This window comes from Cyprinus carpio, chromosome A23 (genome assembly GCF_018340385.1).
Source record: "Cyprinus carpio isolate SPL01 chromosome A23, ASM1834038v1, whole genome shotgun sequence".
Taxonomy (NCBI): Eukaryota; Metazoa; Chordata; class Actinopteri; order Cypriniformes; family Cyprinidae; genus Cyprinus; species Cyprinus carpio.
Genome location: NC_056594.1, coordinates 10,017,283 through 10,034,933, shown reverse-complemented (window position 1 = coordinate 10,034,933; position 17,651 = coordinate 10,017,283). Strand labels below are relative to the sequence as shown.

Sequence of the window (17,651 nt, the reverse complement as noted above, 5' to 3'; positions counted from 1 at the left end):
GACCACTGTTTACCATAATAGAGAACAATACAGAAAAAGCATGCAACATTTTTCTACCATTGAAGATATAAAAGTATAACGCACTGTTTTGATCTGATCACTGTTTATTGTTCAGACTGAATTGACAATGTTCAGGAAACTTCTTGTGCACTTCAGTGTGTACGACCATCATTCAAATGAACACATTACACATTGCTACCTCCAGTTTCAGACGTGCCATGGCATAGTCATTGTCATGCTGCAGGTTATTGTGATAATGAGTTACTGATGTTATAATTGTAGATATAGAGGTATACTGATTATGATATACTGAGGGTATTAAACACTTACATGAATTGTACAGCATTCTTTCAGCATTACCTCACTATAGTTATACTGTCTGTACTATAAATTCTCAAGGGGTGCTAAATTCATCTATTAGTCCTAATATATTCCACCTGAAAAGGGACGGCATAGCAATTATAAGGGTCATATAAAAAAAATTCTGTGCAATATATCAGTTTCTGAAGCTTAAAAAAGGCTTTTTTCTTGCTATACGCTTTACGCACTTAATATTTATAGATTTGAAGGTGCTTAATACTGGAAGTTTGTTCATTACTAAAACAGCAGTTGAATCTAGATCTATATGAATATCTAGCTGATCATTTAAAGCCAATAAGTATATTTATGGAATTCCTGAATCCACATCGTATAGTTCTGGATTTCATAAGCACTGTACATTTCATGGTTTGTTTTGTATATTTCAGTTTCACATTATTACTGTCAGTTACCCATCAAGGCTAACAAACAGTTTTGCACCACTTTGGCAGTCATAAAACGGTTCTTGTCATTGGCAGATCAGTCTGCAGACTCCATTCCAGATGAATGAGATGGTGATTTATGAAGTACTGTAAATAAAAAAAAAACCAGAAGACTTCCATATCAGGCCACAGTCATTTCTGTTTCACAGTCTTTTCTCTTCTGCCACCACCACATTGTCAATTTGTATATTTCTAACCACAGTACTTGTATCCAGTCAGAGAAGTGCTTTGAAAAGTCCGCCATAATGGTGGTCTATTAAAAGGCAATCTCACATTTTTTGTCCTCATTTCATAGGCTTTCCAGTCCTGGTCCTGGAAAGCCGTGAACTGTCCAGGTTTGGCTCCAGCCTGGGTTTTAACACCTGATTGATCAGGTAATCTCAATCTGTGACTGTAAGAAGTAGGTTAAGACAGTGATAAAGAGAGGATGTAGTGCCAGGCAGGAGGAAGACCAAGAGGACAACGCAGCCATCCAGAATCAGAACTAGCAATCCTTTCCATGCTGGTCTTTTGCTGGTTTTACAGCACTGTCATCACTCTTTACACGCTGTTCTTGTCTGGGAGCTCGGCCTCGGGGGTGCGGGGGAAGTAGACGGTGGTCTTGTGCTCTTCGTAACGGTCAATGTGCTTGAGGTGGACAACCATGTGCAGGGCGTAAGCCAACACCAGCAGCAGAATCAGAGAGGTGATCAGGCCCATCAAGATCGCTGGAGTGAAGAATGTTGCACAGTCGCTTGCTGAAGCAAACTTGTTGGACTGGACATTAAAAGCCTGGATCTGGGGGGGGGAAATGAAAATAAATGTTTTCTGTCTAAGACGTGTAGTTAAAAATAAATACATTTCTTTAAATAAATTCCTGTAGCTGAGGCAGTAAAGCATTGAAAGCCGACAAATATCAATGACAATTATGCTTAATAAATCGAGAGAATAGGAACTCATGATCACGATTAAAATACCAGTTATCGTGAAGCTCTATCTGAACTGAACCAACACTGAACTGACATGATCGTCAATAATGACACTATTGTTTTTAGAGCTGCTTTACAGCAGAATATTAATATTAATATATAGCAGAATTTTCACAGCGATGCCTTAGAAGAAATTTTGATACCAGTGACGTTTTTTTTTTTTTTTTTTTTTTGGAACATTTACTATAAATATATTCAAAGTAATTTTCAAATAAGTAATACTGAACTTTAATAAACTTCTGATAACACTCAAGCACATTTTGTGGCAGCTACCTGAAAATCTGTGAAAGTGATGTGCCAGTTTGCCGAGCTGTCAGTGTGGGAGCTGGGCACCAATAGGGTGTCATATTTCTGTAAGCTGCTGACATGCTGGCAGTGGTAAGAATAGGTGGCAGGGGCATAGACCTCCGTGGCATTGAATGTGGCCTCATGAGTCCAGTTGTAGTGGATGTGAACGCTGTCCAGAGTGAACCAGTTCTGGCCTACTGATTCATAATATGTGTTGGACATCTGAAGTTCAGAAAACAGACAAGATGAAGTAATTAACGACTGAATATAATTATTAGTCGGTGAGGTTTTGCGCAAGAAAAAGAGTGTTTACCTGATGACAAGTCCCCTGATGTCTTCCACATCACCCAAATGCAAAGATAGCCTATAAAAATGTAAGACTCTCATTAGTACAACTACAAAATAAAACTATATATACATACATAAATCACCAAATCTTTACGATTTTTTTAATTGTTTTTGAAATAAGTTTCTTATGCTTACCAAGGCTGCATTTATTTGATAAAAAATACAGTAAAAAAATTATATTATAAATATTATTATAATTTAAAATAACAGTTTAAAATGTAATTTTAACAAAAAAATATATTTACTATATTACTATTTTTATGTAATTTTTAGTGGAAATATGTTAACATTTTGTCAAGATTGTTTGATGAATCGATAGTTTAAAAGAACAGCATTTATTTGAAATATAGTATATTTTGTAACATTATAAATGTCTTTATTGTCACTTTTGATCATTTAAATGCATCTTTGCTGATTATAAACATTAATTTCTTTTTAAAAATATAGAACCAAGTGTTTAAATACTTTTTTGAACAATACAGCTACTGTTTTATTATTTTATTATTTTCAGAAATCAAAATTATTTTTTTCCCCTCTTAAATAAATGCCACTTGGTTCAATATTTTGTTAAATACTTTGTTATATAACACAAATCTATTTTAATACATAACATAATGGCTAAGTGTCCACATACTTTTTGGGGCCACTGCAAAAAATTAAAAATCTACAAATATATAATCACTACCTTAAAACTTTACCATTCTAACTAGTAAATAAGACAGCTGCAATACGTGATACTGAATCTATGGCAGGAAGAATTTTTACATACATGGCTTTCTCCTTTGTACAAACAGAGCCTTTGGTGTCTACTTGTGCACTGGGTCCAAATACTCTCTCTGTGAGGTCCAGGAAAGTGTTGTTTCTGTATCGAATAGCCAGTCTCTTAGCTTTGAAAAGGATGCATATCTTGCCATTGTAAGCTACAGTCAGTGGGGAGTAGGGTCCCGAGCTGGTAGACTGTAGTAACTTCCGCTTGGTTCTGGGCTGGGCATGCAGATGCCATCCAAAGGGCTGTTTTAAAATGATAACAATGTATGAAACTAGTGCATTATTGATGGGTTTTTCTGATCTCAAGTGTTTTCTTACAGAAGAAAACACTCAGTGTTCAGACAGTAGATATGACAGATATTCCCTGGCCCAGAAAGCTTTTTTCCTCATAATACGTTATTTTTAAAACTGTCACTGTGTTATGGGTCTTGTAGGATGCTGGATGAATTAAAGCAGAGATGTTGCTTATGGAAGCCAAGGTCACATTGACTATCAGGGAAAATGCAATACCTGCAGTATTCTTCTGAGTGGATTTTCAGCTGCAGGCGAGTAACTCTCCTCATGTGAGGCACTTGGACTCTCAACATTTTCTCCATCTGCATCACAAAATGTTGAAATAGGACAATGGGGGAGATGGCTTGGTGAGTTCTTTCAGCACAGTAAATCGCTGCTTCACTTTTAAGCACGCAAAGTGAATATACTAGAAAAAAATAGCTTTGATTTCTGCAGTATGAAAGTAAGATTCAAAAAGTCAAATAAAAATCTAGAGATAAAACGTATAGAATGTTACAGTCAGTGCAACATGCAATATTACCACAATGGTATAGTTTAATTCGGTCTGAGTTTAAATAACATTTGCATTAGCTTATGATTAAACTTTGAAATAAAGCCTCATTTTTTAATCTGCCATGATACAACATTTAGTATCAGTTTGATTGGTGGTGGGGATTTTTCAGCAGGTTAAATCATTACACCAGTAGGTGCCGATAGAAATGATTCATTTAGTCATTTTCAGACAACTGATTCGTTAAAAATACTGTTTTTTGTGAGTGAGTCATTGAATTGTTCACTCAACCGATTTGTTTAAAACACATTTAGGAACCAACTCCACTGCTGTGTGTAATTTAGTGACATGTAATGTTTGATTCTGCTGTGGATTCGTTACGAACCTTTTTCATTGGTGGAGCAAAAATAGTTCACTTAAAATATAGTGTCTAAACTTTAAGTTCCTTTATGGAAAAAGTCTTTTTTATTGAAATGTAGCACAAAACTGTTTCATTCAACCTGGCTTCACACACAATGCTCAACGTAATGCAAATAAATAGATTTGTGTGACCTGTGACTGTACAGTTATGCACAAAGATAACAAAAATGAGCCAGCAGAAAATGATATTATAACATTTAAAAGAAGCTGGAAGGTTAAAAAAATAATGCAAGCAAACCCAAAAAGCATAACTGCCATTAAAGTAATAGATACTGACCTGTTCTAATTCTCACAGCTTGATATGGTGGGACCTCCGAGCTGTAAAGGAAAAACAAAGCATAACAAAAAGGGGGGTTGATCTCTTTATGTCAGGCTGTGGCCTACTTATCAGCATCTAAGACAGATTTCCCATAGATCCACTCGTCTTGATGCAGCAGTGATGCATGACCACAAGTCTGACATCTTCAGTCCAGATTAATGTCTCAAGAGAAGACAAGACATTTAGTCAGATGTCATGATTCTCACGTGCTAAGCACCTTGAGTCCATCAACAAAGTGGGGGCTGAAAAAGACTTAGTGGCACCTTGTGTGTATGTACGCACATGCATATTTATCTCATGGCACCTCATCCCTCATGCTTGAACTTGCTGGATTATCCTTAGATGAACCGTTTATACGTCTAATCACAGAGATAATGAGCTTGCGGACGATCTCCTAAAACCTTATTAGGAATCTGCTAGCCTATCTGGGAGAAGGATTCCTGCTGTGTGAATGTGTTGACATCCAGGACTAGGCCTAGATTAAGGCCTGTTCACCTGTAACAAAGTCAGTAGGGTGTGTGAGAGCGAATGAGCGCATCAGATGACCCTGGTTCACTCTCTTTAGGTTAATCTCTTACGTACCACACCAGTTTGTCCACCCCACCCGCCTCTACTACACTGGACTTTAGTGCTTTGAGCTTTCTGATCATGTAAGAGATTAAAAAATACAGCAAAACATCAGACTTGTGGGGAAAATAAACAGATTACCACATGGAGCATTTAAGTTCATTCAGTTCCTAAGCACGATGAGCACTGAATCAACAGCGACGTAGCATATTGAGTCATAAAACCGCTATAATCCAATCAAGGTGACAATACGGCACAAATGCAGGTGTGAAAAAAGACATATGAAGAGCTTTGTGTAGAGCTTTAGAATTACATGCCTAGTTTTGCTAAAAAAATCAAATCCTAAATAATGTAAGAACAGAAATGACATATAAAAAGCATTTAGAACTACTTTTGTACCATTGTTTCTTCTTTCTGGGTAGCTCTGCTAAAAAATAAGGACCAAAAACAATGTAACACCAAAATGACATATACAAATGGCATATAAAGAGCTTTTTAGATTTGTACAGTTTTTTCTTCTTTCTGTGTAGTTCTGCTAAAAATTCAAAACTAAAAACAGTGTAAGCACAGCAATCTGGTCTTCAGAGCCCTGCTGAGGAGTGTGTGTGCACGAGGAGTGACTCTCGCCTTTGTTCTAATGCCAGTTTACCGAGGTCAGCAGCTGAGGACTGCGCTGCTGTCATTGGTTATGGCTGGACACAGTAGCCTAAGTGCTGAATTGAGCATTTATGTAATGAAAAGCAGCGCTCACACTATGTCTTCACCTCACTGCCGCTGTCAGAGCTCAATATCATCTTTTGCATTTATAGATTATAGGTCTAGTACAGATTAGCACAGTACACCAGCACACACTAGCACAGTACTCTACAAACACAACAATGTTTTAAAATAGATTTGTCTGTTTGATGGTAATAAGATTATAGCCTTTGGTTTAATTCTACTGGCTGCCATTTGTGTCTGTTTTGGTCTGCCGTATACATTGACCCTGAGAAACTTGAGGAGGGTTGTAAACCACTCAACACTTTTTACTACCAAAACACATTTCTGGACTATCAAGATCCCTAATGTTTTAACAGCCTGCAATGCTGTTCTTATCCCTATAATTCCTAAGCTTTAGATCTATCTAGGGAGAGATGGGCAAGTTGGTAGGTTGTTTACCATAGCTGCAGTTTATACAGAACTAGAGGAAGACATCTTGATCTCCATCATATAATATATGCACATATATTATTCATATATTCACATATAAAGGCATGGATAACTGAAAAATTCTATATGCACATATATTATTCATATATTCACATATAAAGGCATGGATAACTGAAAAATTCTATCAGTATCTAAATATAGTTTTATATCGTTGATCAAATGATAATATTATTTAAATATATAAAGTAAATTAATGAATAATATAATATTTAATATACTATTTAATATATTAAGCACATATTTTTAAATAAGTTTTTTGATGTTTTTACAGAATGTACAATTATATACATTGTTACATACAATTATATCATACAGTTTACAGAAAGTTGCTGTTAGATTTATAGCACAAAAAGATAGCTGTAATATAATTTGTGAAATTTCACATTTGTATTTTTTTGTGAAACCGCAAATTTTTAACATTTGTAAATGTAATAACTTTAATAATTTAATTCAATCTAGAATTATATATGAATGGCTCATTTTTATTATTCCTGTTGTTCTCATACAGTAATAGCAGATGTTACCACTGAGTTTGTAAATAAATAAATAAATAAAAATGAATTCAACTAAATTACCATATTTATGCTATTCCATCTCTGATATGAGTAAAGGAATTCAGCAACTGTAAAAGTGAAAAATAAACAGATTATTTTGAGTATTCAGAGATGCACATAAAGCAAGAGCCATCATAATCTCACTTCTTTCTTCTGTTTCTTGGAGTAGCATCTGTAAACTGACTCCTACAGACACTGGATGGGGTCTGCCTGCTGTCCCATTGTCATAGCCATGTTTGCATGTCTTGTAGTTACAGAGAAGAAAAACTGCAGCAGAACCACAACATGCTCTGAATCTAGAGCCCACACATGTCAAATTAATTTATGAGTTCCACGAATGCGCTTTCAAGATTTTCCTAATAAAGCACATTTTCTTGGTGTCTCTTGCCCACTGTAAAAGACTAAGACAGTGCATCAGCTGCACAGCATCACTGCCCCATTCCCCCTCCCCAAACTAGAGCTGAAAGCGCAGCTCTTACCTCCTGTCCAGGATCGCAGGCACTTGATCGAAGGGCAAAGACAGAGAGATAAACACACACAGTAACAGAGAAAAAAACAGGAAAAGCTTGTGTTTAGCCATTGAGACAATCTGACGAGACTGCCAGAGATGAGGTCTGCTTCATAATCTGCTCTGAACGCACATCCCTAAACCTGGGCTCTCTGACAGGCGGCCTGCGCAGCCAATCAGCAGGCAGGGGGGAGATAATCGTGCGTCATTCGACTCACAGCCTTCATTCTTGCAGCCTTTCTCTCCCCCCACACCCTCACACACACTCCTCTACCCCTCCCCTATCGTTTTTCTCTCTCTTCTGCACCCTCTCTCTCATACAAACATACAGTAGCTGCCGGCTGACCTCAAGGAAAAGGGTTTATGCGTTTCAACTCAAGTCCCAGGAGCCTAGTTTCATAAGCACTGCATATCTGGCATGACTAAAAATTAGTTGAGAGTGTGAATTTGTGTTGAAGCACAATTAAAGGCTGTGATAACTGACCTAGATTTAAACTGAGAGCTTTGATAACCAAAATGAATCAGATACTAGAAAACTACTAAACCTCTTCAAACCTCCATTGTGCCTAACAGGGGTTACTAAAAAACTAAAACCATAAAAATAATTTTCATTATTTGAAATAAAAGTAAACATTAACTAAAATAAAATATTTAAATATAAAAATTAAAAATGTTTAAATATAAAAAATATTTTATTTCAGCTACACTGTAAAATAAAAAGATTTTTCGTAAAAAATGTAAATTAATCAACAGTTATTGGAGTACATTTTTGGAGTGGGCCTACATATTATTTCAGTTTTTCTACTTTTTTCTACTTTCTACATATTTAATTCAACGTGCTACTTGGCGTTTCTTTGTAATTGTTTGAGATATTTAACAGTATTTCATGAGAGAAAATTGTTTTTTAAACATATTTTTTTTGTGTGTTTTTTGAGGGGAAATTTTTCTCTTTTTTTTTTAGTGTTTTTATATATATAGATATTAAATAAAAGTTAATAAAAACTATAAAGAAATAAAAAAGAATAAGAATTTAAAACACAAAAACCTTAATTATAACTTAACCTTAACTATAATCAAAATGAAAATGTAATTAAAAAAAACTTAAAAAAAAAAAAATTAAATAACACTGGTCTTAAAGGGATAGTTCACACTAAAATTATTATTTTATTATTTTTACTCACCCTCATATATTTTTGTCCATAGAATTTAAGTCACTGAGGTCCAAAAACAACATTGGACCTTATTCGCTTTTGTGGTATGGCATGCTTTAAAAAAGCAAGCGACTTGTGCATATTAAAAAAAACTATAGGAAAATGTCCATGTTAATGGGCAACATTGTCTTATGTAAATTTATATTGTGTAAATGAATACCAGCAGAGTGGTTTTAGTGAGCCAAGTGGGTCATTTGCCCCTTGTCTCAAATGTGCTTACAGTGTGATTGATGAGCAGAGTGACAACTGTCAGTCACCTTCATTGGGTAAGACAGACCTATTTTAATGTTGCCTTCACAATGGCCTTAATGCAGTGAAATGCAGTGTAGACAAATGTGTGGCTCTGCTTTCACTCATGATGGTAGAAGTAAAATGAAGTTAATATGTTTTAATAGATTACTTTGTCACACGAACCACTCTTGCAGAAAATGCAGAATGTATTTTATTCAAATTATAAACTACAAAGGATAAACTACTAATGCTTGAGGGGCACTATGACACCCTCAGACACCCTTTATTATGGTTTTGCTTCCATGAGAAGTCATTTTAAGGGGAAGGACGTTTACTGGACCACTGTGGCTGCAAATGAATCACACCCAGACTGTTCACACTCAGACAGACTAAGTAGGATCTCTCTGAAGGTAATTAAACTACGGGGCATCTAGCAGTACTACATTAATCACACCGCGTGCATTGGCTTGTGAACGCCCTGTTGTAATGATGTAGGGGAAATGTTGCCCTCTTTTGGTGTGTAGTGTTCATAAAATCAACACGTTGGCTTTTATTTCACATTTCACGAATCTGGTCAGCAGCAAACTTCATCCCTATTCATTTTTGATAACCACGTTACAACATGCAAATTAATATACCATTTTATTGCCAAGATATAACAAAAAGAAGTACATATTTTCCCCCTACATTTAAAACTACAAAGTTTTGATATTAAAACTATAGCATTTAGATATAATCTTAATAAGACATATTATTGGAAGATACTTTATAGAGCGACAACTGATATTTATATGTATTTTAAGTAGTTTGCTATACTGTCATAAAGATCTTGGTGATTTACATCGAAAGCTATCAGAATGTTATCTTACTTTTTGGCCATGTAAATAACAACAGCTGCACCAAACATTTTATTTATTTTTTTCTTAGTTTGGGGCTCTGAATAAAATGCTTTTTTTTTTAAGGTCAATATAGGGTTATTATACTACATACATATAACAAGAAATAAAAATCACTGATTAAAAAAATAAATTAATTAAATTAAATACATATATTTCAAAATGTATAAAATAAAATATCTCAACTTAATATTGTAGGAATGTTGATGAACTTTGAGGAAATATTATTGAATGTATAATATTTAAAAATATAATTGTTTCTCACCCTCATTACTTCTTCCAAACTCGCATGACTTTACTTTCTTCTGTGAAACACAAAACAAGTTTAGTCAGAATGTTGGAAACTGACAGCCGTTTGCAATACACAAAATAAAGAAAATCATACAGGTTTGGCGTTAGCCATTACATATTCTTTTATTTATTTAGGAATGAAGTATCCCTTTAAGAGGCACCCCACAGACAGCTGCGTTTTGTGCATCCATGGCAACCAATGTGTTGACGGAAATTCCACAAATGCAACAAACTTGTATCAGTTTGGCACACGGAGCAAAAAGTGCCGTTAGGAGTGCGAATGACGTGTCAGAGCTACTATAAACGGTAAAATGCATAATCACTTCAAAAATCATTTGTTAAATTATTTGTTAACTTTGTTATAGACTTTGTTCTGGAGTTTGTTTCCGTTATAGTTCTAGCGAATGATGCGCCACATTGTGATAAATGCTCAACGGAACAAATATCGTCCTATATTTTCTTTTAGTCGCTGAAATGCCGAGCTCAGCAGGTGCACTGAAGTCTCAGGCGGTGGGTGGTGTGAGGAGGTACAATGTCCTGCCTCCTATCCCAAACCCACCGGTCCAGGAGGGAGCGTCAGGCCTTCCAGAGAGCAGACTAGCCGTGAGGAGAAAACTCCTGCGGCACCGGAGGAGCAAACAACAGCAGCAGCAGCTCCAGAACATGATGTAAGAGCACTGCTGTGCTATTTAATCGCTCTTAGTGTTTTTATTTAGCTACTATGTTAATTGGCTGTTGACAATTAACCTAGGCTTTTTTTGGAAAATAAAGATTTTGGTTGAAATATACATGTTTACAGAAAAATACTCACTAGTGTTCTAAAGTTTGGCATCGGTAGTTAAAAGAGTAGGCTAAATAGAAATAAAATAGCCTAGTAATGTTACTTTTGTTTAGCAATGATGCATTACAATAAAGGGATCAAAAGTGACAGTAAGGACATTTATAATGATACAAAAGATTTCTGTTTCAAATAGATGCTGTTTGTAACTTACTGGTGATTCCAGCATTGCCATGACAGAAATAAACTGCATTTTAAAATATATTAAAATAGGAAATATTCAAAATTTAATTTTTTTTCTCAATATTACTGTTCACCCCTGTATTTTATAATAAATGCAGCCTTGGTGAGCATATGAGACTTCTTTCTAAAATGTTAAAAAATCTTATTGTACAATTGCTTTCTAAGTGTTTCACCTTTTAGCTTTTTGTTGTAGTTCGCTTAAATTTTTATACAAGTTTTAAAGTACACATTCAAATAAGTTGTCACTTAATTGATATGTGGTCTTAAAAATGACATGTAATAATTATCAAAAAATCTGAAAAATGTTTACTGTAGTTTTAGATAAAACATTTCCATTGCTGTTTATCTTTGAAATGACATGTCAGTTACCCGTATGTCACAGGGTGTTGTGTATTATAATAGAGTCATGTTGTAATGTGATATCTGCGATTGTGTTAGAGTTGACAGGGCAATGCAAGCTTACAAGCAGGCCAAGGAAGCAGGACCGACATCTCCTCCGTCTCCTGAACCAGAGCTTCCCACAACAGTATGAACTCTTCCCTCACTATACAATTTTAAACTCATGTGGATGTATTGAATTTGGTAATAATGTAATTTATTTTTGTTTTCCAGATGATCAGTGAAGAGAGGAAACAATATGTATGCTATTTTTGCCTCATAACAAACCTCTTTTTTTTAATGGTGGATCATTTCAATGTGTTTTATACTTTTCTCTCTGGATTCTCCTAGATGAACTACTTGTTCCTGAAAGAGTGTGTTGAGCAAAGCCCTGTTGCGCCCTTTCAGCAGCAGTGGCTGGATGCTATGTTGGCCCGTGTTCCCCATCAGCTTCGACAGGGCCCCGGCAGGCAAGAGTTGCTTGAAGACATATGCAAAGAGGTCAGTGAGACCTACCTCAGAGTCATGACCAAGCACAGAGGTGAGTCCAACTGATGCTCTGGTATATATTCACAGAAAATTATATAAATTCTAGATCTGTGTTGTGTGTGTGTGAGTTTTAAAGTTTTTATTTATAAAACAGCTTGATCAAATCTTTGGGTATTCATTAGGTTGTTATTAATGTTTTTTTTTTCTTTTCTAGTAAGCACAGTACTAAAAGATCCACAGGCAACTGACACAATTTCTCAAGAGAGCAAAGGATCTGCTGAGTAAGTGTGCAGATTAAACAATAAATAAATAAATAATGCGGAACAATTTAAATATTCTAGCAACATTTAACATAATAATCTTAATAGCGCCAAATAATGTGTCTGGCAAAATGTCAATACTTATGATCTTGGATTTGCTTCACCAGAATTTTAGATTTCTCCTGTCCATGGCATGACAGCTTTGTGCAAAGTCGAAAAGAGATGCAGAAGAATCTACACATATTACATCCAGTCATGAAAAGCGTTCTTGATATTTGCTACAGCACATTCTCCCACCTGCTCCTTATAGATCTCTCAGACTGCAGGTACTGCTGTTATGATTGAGGATGATGTTTGTTATCTGGAATCATTCATTTTCTAATTACAAGCTGTATATTTGTTGCTTGGGTCAATGGCAAGTAAGTATTTCCAAGACGATGAAAGAGTAAATCTTTTGACAATCAGACAAAAACAAACATGAACAAACAGTTAATGATGTTGTATATGATATCATTGTAATCCTTGACCATAAAAACATAGGAGTAGACACCTTTTCTGTGTTATCATGTTTGGTTCAGGAGATATAATATAAAATACACAATTTGGTAATGGCGGAAAGTAAAATCATTCCTGTCCATTTTCATTTCTGGATATGTTCAGGACTGTAAACTGTACAAGTGTACTAAGTTTCATGCTTTTATGAAAAAGTGAACATTATTTTTCACATATTACCTGGACTAGCTGAAAAAAAAAAATCACAAAAATGAAATTTTGATAATTTTAGAAGTATATTCAAGTAAATATCCATGAGAATTGATATTTGAATGCCTTATTTACATCTTGAAACTGCTATAAAGGTCCGCAGGGCCTGTAGACTGTCAAAGTCTGAAGAACAAAGTGGCTGTTGAGTGTGAGAGAGTAGAGGACAGACTCATGAAATCCTGGTTCCCCAAAGTCATTCACCTGCTCACCAGCAAAGACACTCTGCAGAAAGTCAAACCCAAAAAGCTTGACTCCTTTTACAACTGTGCCTCAACCCTTTTATCCAATCAGGTGAGCTGAGTATTATTTTCCACACCGTTTTATATCTGCTAGCAGTATCTATGATATTTTTTACCAACTATTGATGTTTTGATGTTGGCTAAGGATAATTGAATAATTGGTTTTGTTTACCCTTCTTTAGCTAAAAGCACTTGTTGAGAGGAGTGTGGTGGCATTTGCCAGCTTGTTTGATCCCTTCAACATCAGCAAGCTTCCCCTATTCAAGATGGACCTTATATTTGATGACGAGAAGATGGATTTTTATCCTAATTTTCATGATCTAGAGGAGGCTGTACTTGAAATTGCAAACCTGATCAGCAATACCATGCAGGTTGGGAAATACACTGATATGTAGTTGTATTGCACATAATTATTCTGACTGTGAATCAGATGGATCAGTTTATGTGGTCATGTTTGATATTAAGTCCTGCCTGTCCCACAGAGAGTGCAGACGGTCCAGTCATGGCTAGCAGAGGGCAACATTTCTGTGGTGGATGCCAAGCTCCCAGATCATGTTCACACATGGACAAAGACAGCTCTTAGGAATGCTGTAAGGATTAACTTGGATGGACCTGCCAAACACTTCCAGAGCTATGGTACGCAAAACACCCTAGCAACACCTCAGCAACCACATACAGTATAAATGCTCTTAAACCACATAGTGTGTTTTGTGACTCTCTTTATTCTGCTCAATTACATGAATATTTAGTTGACAGCTATGACTGGTTAGTCAATGGGACGGCACAGGCTCAAGTGGAAAAATTAATGGAAGAAGAGCATTCTTTTGATGAGTACACTAAGGTCAGCTTATGTTTAATTTAATATATTAAATACACTACTGTTGAAAGGTTTGAGGTTGGTAATGTTGTACTTTTTTACATTGTAAAATAAGTCTCTTATCTCTCACCAAAGATTCATCTACAGTATTTAATCAGAAATAGAGTAAAAACAGTATTATTGTAAAATATTAAAATGTAATAAAATTAAAAAAAAGTTTTGTTAATTTAAATATAAAATTTAAATAAGTTTTTTTTATTTTAATACGTTCTAAAATTTATGTAATCATGTTGATGATAGAAATTTCAGAAAACTTGTTTTAAATAGATGTTTTGTAACAATATAATTTTCAAAAGCAATAAAATCTTACCCAAAACTTTTAGACAGAAATGTATTTATTTTTTCTTATATACTAAGGTGTCTGTTTTTATTGTTTTGTGTTTAATCTGTTTTACAATATATGTCTTTGTGATAATGTATCTGCATGTCAGCAAGTGGAACGGTTTCGGGCATTGTCTCAAGAGATATCTGGTCTTCCCTCTCTGATCCATTTTGACATGGTACGACTGGACTGCGAGGAGCTCAAGCAAGGAATTGCAAAGAAAGCAAACACCCTTTCTGAAATCATTGTGGGGAAGCTTGTTAGCTCACACCATAATTGCAGTCTTCAGTAAGTCCAGTGCTCCAGTTGTTTTGCCAATGTATTAGGAATAGGATGACATTTAGGTGCCTACTTGTTTTTTTCAGTATTTGTAAAGAGTTTGAGGCTATTCGGGACAGGGCTTTGAAAGTCCCTGAAACAACAGAGGACATGATAGAAATGATTACTTACATTGATCAGGTGAAAACCAAGGGAATAGAGGAGCTCAACAATGAGATAATGGTAGGTACTGTACCTCAGAACTATTCACTTTTAAATGTTCTGTGAATAACAATTAAAATGGTAACTTTTTATAATACTTTTTCTAGGAAGCACAACACAGGATGAATTATTTGATGGATGTTCATATTTTTGATGAAGAGCATCTTGAACTTAATGCCACAGTAGTGCTCTGGCCACAAAACATTTACCCGATCTTTGATCAAAGTGATGAGGTGATATTTTGAAAGGACATACAGTAAATCAAAAATATAAACATGTTTCTGTTAGAAGGACTTACGCACTGTGTTGTTGTAGGTGATGGAAGAAGCCAAGCAAAAGGGTCAGCAAGAACTTCACAGTCGAAGAGAGAAGCTGCTTCTAGAGCTAGAGAAAGTAGGCCGCAGGATGGAGGAATTTGCACAATGCTCTGAACTCGATATGATGCAACAGGTATAGTACAAACTGAAATCGTCCCTTTTATTTGTCCAGTTAAAATAACAGTTCACCCAAAATGAAAAATTGGTCAGCCATCATTTCAATCCCATATTATTTTCTTTCTTTTATGCAACACAAATGGGTATCATTGGGATGACATGAAGGTGTGAATTAAGTTTTTTGGTCTTTTTGGGCTAAACTATTTATTTGACCTATCTGTCATGATTACTTCACTTCTGACAGAAAGCAGTGATTTATATTGTAATACTTCCTCTCCTTTCCAGTATGCTTCTGATGTGAGAACAGTGCAGAAAAGAATTCAGGACATCGAGGAATCAATTGTCTTTATCAACAAAGAAGAAGCGCTTTATAAATGGGACCAAACCACATACCCAGAGGTGGACGTGATCAAGGAATCTATTGAGCCCTATCAGAAGCTCTTCAATTTGGTTCTCAAATGGCAACGCACAAGAAAGAGGTTTGTGGAATCATATTCCTCTTGTCCATTATTATAATGGATCGCTTAGTTTCTTTTTCTCTCCAAGAACTTGATTTATGTTGTAAAGAGTGTTATCTTATCCTGTTGTCTGAGTGTAGATGGATGGATGGGTCTTTCTTGGATTTGAATGGTGAGAGTATAGAGCTGGAGGTTGAGGAGTACATCAGAGAAATATACAAGATGCAGAAGTTCTTCCAGCAGAAACACAAGAAGGCAGAGCAAGAGAAGGAGAAAATAGCAGGACTAAAGAGGAAGCCCAAAGAGGAGGAAGACAAACAGGAGAGTGCCACTATTCTCATTTGCACCAGTGTTGTGGAGCAAGTCAAAGAGTTCAAGGTAGTGTTTTCATCCTATAGAAGGGTTGGTTCATCCAAAAATGAACAATTAACAATTGTAATGGAATTACATGAAGCTAGAGAAATTATCACATCATCTTTATTTTTGGGTGGACTGTCCCTTTAAAGTTATTTCCTGTTTTTAGGAGTACATTCCATTGGTGTCCATCCTGTGTAACCCCGGCATCAGACCCCGTCATTGGGAGCAAATGTCAGAAATTGCAGGAAATGACTTGACCCCTGACTCTGGAAGCACACTGCGCAAAATCCTCAAACAGAACCTTACCCCGTACCTGGAACTTTTTGAGAACATCAGTGCAGGAGCCAGCAAAGTAATAACACTGTGAATCAACACCCGTATGATATAGTGCAGCTCCTGTATGCAGTCATATGCCATAAAGAGACAAAACACCTCACGTCTTTTTGGAAACTGTTTACTTTCAGGAATTCGCTCTGGAGAGGGCCATGCAGAATATGTTGGAAGTTTGGGATACGGTGTCATTTCATTATCATCCGTACAGGGACACCGGCGTGTCCATCCTGTCCTCGGTGGATGAGATTCAAACCATGCTGGATGACCAGATAGTGAAAACCCAAACTATGAGAGGCTCTCCTTTCATCAAGCCTTTCGAGACAGAAATTAAGGTGAGATTGAGGAAGTCATTTTGTAGTCCTATAAAAAATTAAAAAAAACGAGTAATCAGTTATTTGAGAATTAAAATATATATTTGGTTTTATTCACAAATGTGAACCAATGCCACGTACGGTTTCAAAATAAACTTGCTTCAAAAACCCCTAAAATATGAAAAATAGAAAAAATTAACTTTTAAAAGAGCTGTAAGTTTTCTTGATCATGGGCAAGGAATAGTGAGATGTTTTTGAAAGAGCTAATTTTGTTGGTTTAAACCAGGCCTGGGAGGAACGTTTGATCCGAATCCAAGACACTATAGATGAGTGGCTGAAGGTGCAACATCAGTGGCTATACCTTGAGCCCATCTTCAGTTCTGAGGATATAATGAAGCAGATGCCAGAGGAGGGCCGTCTCTTCCAAATTGTAAACAAAAACTGGAAGGAGGTCATGTTGCACTGTGTGAAGGACCCAAAGGTGATGACACATACTAAATACAAACAATAAAATAGTTGGAGGTTTAGAAATCATTTTGCTTACTTTCTAGCATGAAGCTCATTCACTGGTTTCATTTTATGTTTAAAAGAAACTAATGTTAATAATCCTCACATTTGCACAGGTTTTAGCTGCAACTTCTCTTCCTGGATTGTTTGAAAAACTGCAAGAGTCCTACATCCTCCTTGAGAACATTATGAAGGGCTTGAATGCATACCTTGAAAAGAAAAGATTGTTTTTTCCACGGTAATATATTTACAATTTAGCTT

The 17,651-nt window shown here is 35.8% G+C and overlaps 2 protein-coding genes across 2 annotated transcripts in view; one reads left to right on the top strand and one right to left on the bottom strand.

Annotated features, from left to right (window-relative positions):
• Nucleotides 1-86: 86 nt before the first annotated feature.
• LOC109086738 (V-type proton ATPase subunit S1-like) lies at nucleotides 87-7,717 on the bottom strand. Its single transcript, XM_042712991.1, has 7 exons — nucleotides 7,505-7,717; nucleotides 4,654-4,694; nucleotides 3,683-3,768; nucleotides 3,174-3,415; nucleotides 2,369-2,420; nucleotides 2,042-2,284; nucleotides 87-1,577 (listed from the first exon to the last, which is right to left on the bottom strand). The coding sequence occupies exons 1-7, from the start codon at nucleotides 7,603-7,605 to the stop codon at nucleotides 1,341-1,343; spliced, it is 1,002 nt and encodes a 333-aa protein (XP_042568925.1). The 5' UTR covers nucleotides 7,606-7,717; the 3' UTR covers nucleotides 87-1,340.
• Nucleotides 7,718-10,352: 2,635 nt separating this feature from the next.
• The window catches only part of dnah12 (dynein, axonemal, heavy chain 12), a 28,886-nt gene continuing 21,587 nt past the window's right edge, over nucleotides 10,353-17,651 (top strand). The window contains exons 1-21 of the mRNA XM_042712990.1: nucleotides 10,353-10,468; nucleotides 10,629-10,830; nucleotides 11,622-11,709; nucleotides 11,796-11,822; nucleotides 11,913-12,102; nucleotides 12,265-12,331; nucleotides 12,478-12,636; nucleotides 13,168-13,363; nucleotides 13,494-13,682; nucleotides 13,794-13,947; nucleotides 14,061-14,152; nucleotides 14,620-14,798; nucleotides 14,876-15,011; nucleotides 15,098-15,223; nucleotides 15,306-15,440; nucleotides 15,710-15,903; nucleotides 16,023-16,260; nucleotides 16,406-16,591; nucleotides 16,704-16,904; nucleotides 17,170-17,364; nucleotides 17,507-17,628. Of these exons, the coding sequence (XP_042568924.1) occupies nucleotides 10,637-10,830; nucleotides 11,622-11,709; nucleotides 11,796-11,822; nucleotides 11,913-12,102; nucleotides 12,265-12,331; nucleotides 12,478-12,636; nucleotides 13,168-13,363; nucleotides 13,494-13,682; nucleotides 13,794-13,947; nucleotides 14,061-14,152; nucleotides 14,620-14,798; nucleotides 14,876-15,011; nucleotides 15,098-15,223; nucleotides 15,306-15,440; nucleotides 15,710-15,903; nucleotides 16,023-16,260; nucleotides 16,406-16,591; nucleotides 16,704-16,904; nucleotides 17,170-17,364; nucleotides 17,507-17,628 (3,068 nt within the window). The 5' untranslated portion in view covers nucleotides 10,353-10,468; nucleotides 10,629-10,636. The remainder of the gene's footprint in view (nucleotides 10,469-10,628; nucleotides 10,831-11,621; nucleotides 11,710-11,795; nucleotides 11,823-11,912; nucleotides 12,103-12,264; nucleotides 12,332-12,477; nucleotides 12,637-13,167; nucleotides 13,364-13,493; nucleotides 13,683-13,793; nucleotides 13,948-14,060; nucleotides 14,153-14,619; nucleotides 14,799-14,875; nucleotides 15,012-15,097; nucleotides 15,224-15,305; nucleotides 15,441-15,709; nucleotides 15,904-16,022; nucleotides 16,261-16,405; nucleotides 16,592-16,703; nucleotides 16,905-17,169; nucleotides 17,365-17,506; nucleotides 17,629-17,651) is intronic.